The 4,104-nt window shown below is 41.4% G+C and overlaps 1 protein-coding gene across 1 annotated transcript; it reads left to right on the top strand.

Moving 5' to 3' along the window:
- The first annotated feature begins 2,570 nt into the window (after positions 1–2,570).
- On the top strand, positions 2,571–3,536 carry LOC138249435 (olfactory receptor 51G2-like). The gene has a single exon (XM_069203394.1). It carries the CDS (start codon positions 2,571–2,573, stop codon positions 3,534–3,536), a length of 966 nt encoding a protein of 321 aa, XP_069059495.1.
- The last annotated feature ends 568 nt before the right edge of the window (positions 3,537–4,104 follow it).

Genomic DNA, 4,104 nt, shown 5'->3' with positions numbered 1-4,104 from the left:
ATTTGTGCACCAGTGCAGGGGGATAGGACAGAAATGTGCCCTATCTTGTAAAAACAGTGCATTTCTGCCCTTTCCCGGTGGCGCAGGGTAGCACAGCTCCCTGTGCCACGGGCCTTGTAAATACGGCCCTTAGTGTTGAAGGGAGCTTTGAGCTTTGTCTTCAGCATTTCTTTTAAATGCACTTTCCATGATATTGTGCTATATAATCAACCCCCTACAATTCAAGCGCCTCTCTAAAAAATTCTACTTAAACATAACTTTTTGTTATACAGATTTGTGAAATTAACCAACACCATTCCTGTCCATCCATGCAAGCGACCACATTGCACAGAGGAAAAGGCAGTTCAGCCCGCTCAGTGGAGGAACATTTATGTGGCTCTTTTCATAACTTGGCAGTTTTCTTAAGGGAGTGGCCCGCTTGTCTTATAATCATGTTTAGTTTCTTGTATACGAGGGTTGTCAATAAATCCTGTATCTGAATAGTTTGTTTCCTTTGGTAACTAGAACCTCACCTCTGCCTATATTTAAATAGCTGGTTCCATTGTGTTGCACTGCAGTTAATCGAGGTAATTGTGTAATGTATCTCATCATAAATGCTTTCCCCATGGTCGTTTGTGATTTCTTTGGTCACTTTCAATTCTCTTCTCTCCCTATGTTATGTCGACAACTTTCTTATTTAGATGTTGGTGTTTTATTTATATTTTCTGCAACTGTTATATGTTTAATGCAAGTCTTTCTTTAATAGTTCTAAAAAGTTCTGCAAGTCATTCCACTGTAATATTCTCAGTGTGATTTATGGTTTGAAAAATGTCTCAACTTCCACTGTCCTGTTTAGAAGAGTGGAAACACAGGGTTACCTATTGCAGAGCCTCAGCTGATTCCATTACTGGGAATTTCTGACCTGACAAACTGGCCACCACTAGGCTTCAGTTCACAGTGATGGTTGCCTTGCCTTATTCAGGGTGGGGCATGAGTCACTGATTTCCGACTTAGAAGCACCATGTTTGCTTGGTGGTCCCTGATAGGAGATCAACTAATAGGTCCCTGCATGATGGGAGAAACCTCCTTGAACACCAGGGTCAAAACCTTCTGTTTTGAGACTGATAGCAGTGGCTACCATGAGGCTATGGGTTCCCGGGCACACAGACATACATTTCTATGTAGTAGGGTTGGTCATCCGTCAGAGAAGAGGCGGCCATATTCATCACTGACGGGATGGACCAGCAGGTCCTGTGCCCAACATTAAAAGACCCACTCTGTCTACAGGATTGACTCTGTCTCCAGTATTTAGGTGTTGTTCTATTTGTTAGTAAGGATTTTCTACTCTCTGTGTCAATATCTGACCTAGCAATCAGTCAATGGGAATTGTAAAGCACTCAGATGCTTCAGAAGAAGAGTCCCCTCTTATGGCTTTTTCCTCTGCTACTATAAATGTTTCCATCCCCCTATTCTAATCGTCTTCCTACTGTAGCTACAGAAAATCTGTTTATTCTCTCATCATTATGAGTGAAGAGGGAGAGTCAACTGGAGGATGGAACAATGGCCAAGGAAATGCTGTGTTTGTTGAAGGACTGATAATGAACATTGGGGCAAATGTACAAGACGTCTGGTTGGAAATCTAGTAATTAATTGGGGATTGGCTTACCTGACCAAAAGTAAAAGGGTGCAAATACCTCTAAATATTTACAGGCAATCTGGAGATCTAATCTGATCGAAGTTTTGAGGTGAAAGCCAGTGGTATGCAGAAAAGCTCTTTAATGGTGTGCTGAAACAAAGACAATCCTGTTACATTACTATACACTTTCCTTGATATCCACATTGCATGGGAGACTGGAGCAGAAAAGCCAATGTCCACCTCGAACAGTGAGACTGTAATAATAGCAGGCTCCTACCTAGCATACAATGTACTGGATTTGAGGCGTGTAGCAGAAGTGGAGAGACTACTAGCGTTGACGTGGGAAATGTGGGCATCGATCGTCAGGGCTGATGGTGAGACGTAATGGAGACTGAGCTGTCAGGGACACACCCTTAGTAGATTTAAGTGGTGAAAAAGAGTGGAGTACAAAGGCTTTTTAAGGGTGGGAGACATTTCTTGGACATTTTGTTTGAGTCTTCAGCAGGTACTCAATAGGTTAATCTGCTTGTGGGTTAAGAGGTATCACTAAAAGTAGGGAAAGAAAGCAGACACTAATGAAGCTATTTACAGTAGAGGGAGAGTAAAAAGAGGGTGAAGAAGACCTGTTTGAGAGGGGGCCTGCATCACTAGGATAGAATGGGAAACTGTGCTGAAGGGTATGGGAGTGCGAACACTCAGGGAAGTTAAGACAGGTGGGAGGAGACAACATACCACCATTTAATATGCCTTACACACTGGTTGTAAAGTCTGTGATTGCTTAATAATCTTTGTGAACATTTCTACACCTCTCCAGCTAGAACATGACATAGACCAGTCAATGAAAACAAGCTGTGTGTGCATTTGTGTGCTGACAGAAAATAAAGATTGCTTTGACTAACTACATCTCAATGTTTTCTGAATTATAGATCATTCTGAAGTGGCTTTTAGAGACATCATGACCAATTTCAACTACAGCATTTTTGATCCTCCCATATTCCTCCTGATGAGCTTTCCAATGGAAGACACTACAAACATATGGATTTCTCTTCTGCTGTGCTTAATTTATATTCTTTCTATTTTAGGAAACATCCTCATTTTACACATCATTAAGACAGACAACCATCTCAGAGAGCCTATGTATCTGCTACTGTCTATGCTTGCAGCCACTGATTTGGGCTTGTCTCTCTCTACCTCACCGACAGTGCTTAGTGTGTTTTGGTTTAATTACAGAAAGATACATTTCTATCCCTGTATGATTCAGCTGTTTTTTATACAGACACTGTGCTCCATAGAATCTGCCATTTTGGTGGGCATGGCATTTGACCGCTATGTTGCGATATGTAATCCTCTCAGATATAATTCAATATTACAAACAACGATTGCTAAAGTTGGGTTGGTTGCTATAATAAGAGGAGTGATCCTCACGTTCCCACAACCTTTTTTGCTGAAAAGGCTTCCATACTGTGGCAATGATGCTCTTTCTCATGCCTTTTGCTACCACCCTGACATAATGAAGCTCGCCTGTGCGGATATAACCATCAACAATAAATATGGCATGGTCGTAGTACTCTCCAGCTACCCTTTTGATATATTCTTTGTCCTGTTGTCATATGTGATGATTCTGAAAACTGTTTGGAGCAAAGCACGGGATACAGGAAGCTGGAAGGCACTGAATACTTGCGTCAGCCATCTCTGCGTTGTCCTGCTCTTTTACATCCCGCTGATAGGTTTGACATTGGCCCATAGGTATGGGCAGAGGGATTCAATTCTGCTGCTTGTCATGATGGGTGGAGTCTTCCTTGTGGTACCCCCAGCACTTAACCCAGTTGTTTACAGCATGAAAACTAAACAGATCCGTAATGCAATACGTAAACAATTCTGTGCAAAAAAGACTGAGAACTTCAACAGTAACCATGGCTGAATTCATGGGAATGGCCAGGTTATTTACTTGTTATCTTCATTACTCCTAGTCCTGGTCTTCTTCAATAGAGTCCTTACACCCTTTGCTATTCTCTCTTCTCCCAAACCGTTATTTCCTTACGAACAAACAAATTCCCCCAATATGGCTGCCATTACCCAGCAATTCCTGAAAGGAGGAACCTCCTCTTACTACTTTCTGTTACATCCAAACTGCAATAAATTACAGATGAAAATAAAAAAAAATCCACAGACATGAGCGAGGGCATGAGGGATTCAGGACTGCACCAAGGAGTACATGGACTCGGAGTAATGAAGACTACAGGTAAGTAGCCAAGCCATTACTGCTTCTTTCATCTTCTTTGAGCCGTCTTTACACCTTGAGATAATAGCCACAAAGGAACAATGGATTATTTGTTTTTCTCATAGTGAACAAAGGTCCAAACATTACATTCTTGATGCAGCACTCATTAATTTATTTTGGTTCTTTTAATCCTATAAATAGGAAATACATGAACAGAAACTAATACATAAGACCGGTCTGCAGAAACACCATCAGCTAAATAAAGATG

The sequence above is a fragment of the Pleurodeles waltl genome, chromosome 8, assembly GCF_031143425.1.
Source record: "Pleurodeles waltl isolate 20211129_DDA chromosome 8, aPleWal1.hap1.20221129, whole genome shotgun sequence".
In the NCBI taxonomy this organism is placed as follows: Eukaryota; Metazoa; Chordata; class Amphibia; order Caudata; family Salamandridae; genus Pleurodeles; species Pleurodeles waltl.
The sequence above is the reverse complement of the archived record's forward strand: the minus strand, read 5'-3'. Positions and strand labels throughout refer to the sequence as shown.

What these genes read in the sequence shown, in the direction of transcription:
- LOC138249435 (XM_069203394.1), top strand. Translation starts at nt 2,571, where the DNA reads ATGACCAATTTCAACTACAGCATTTTTGATCCTCCCATATTCCTCCTG.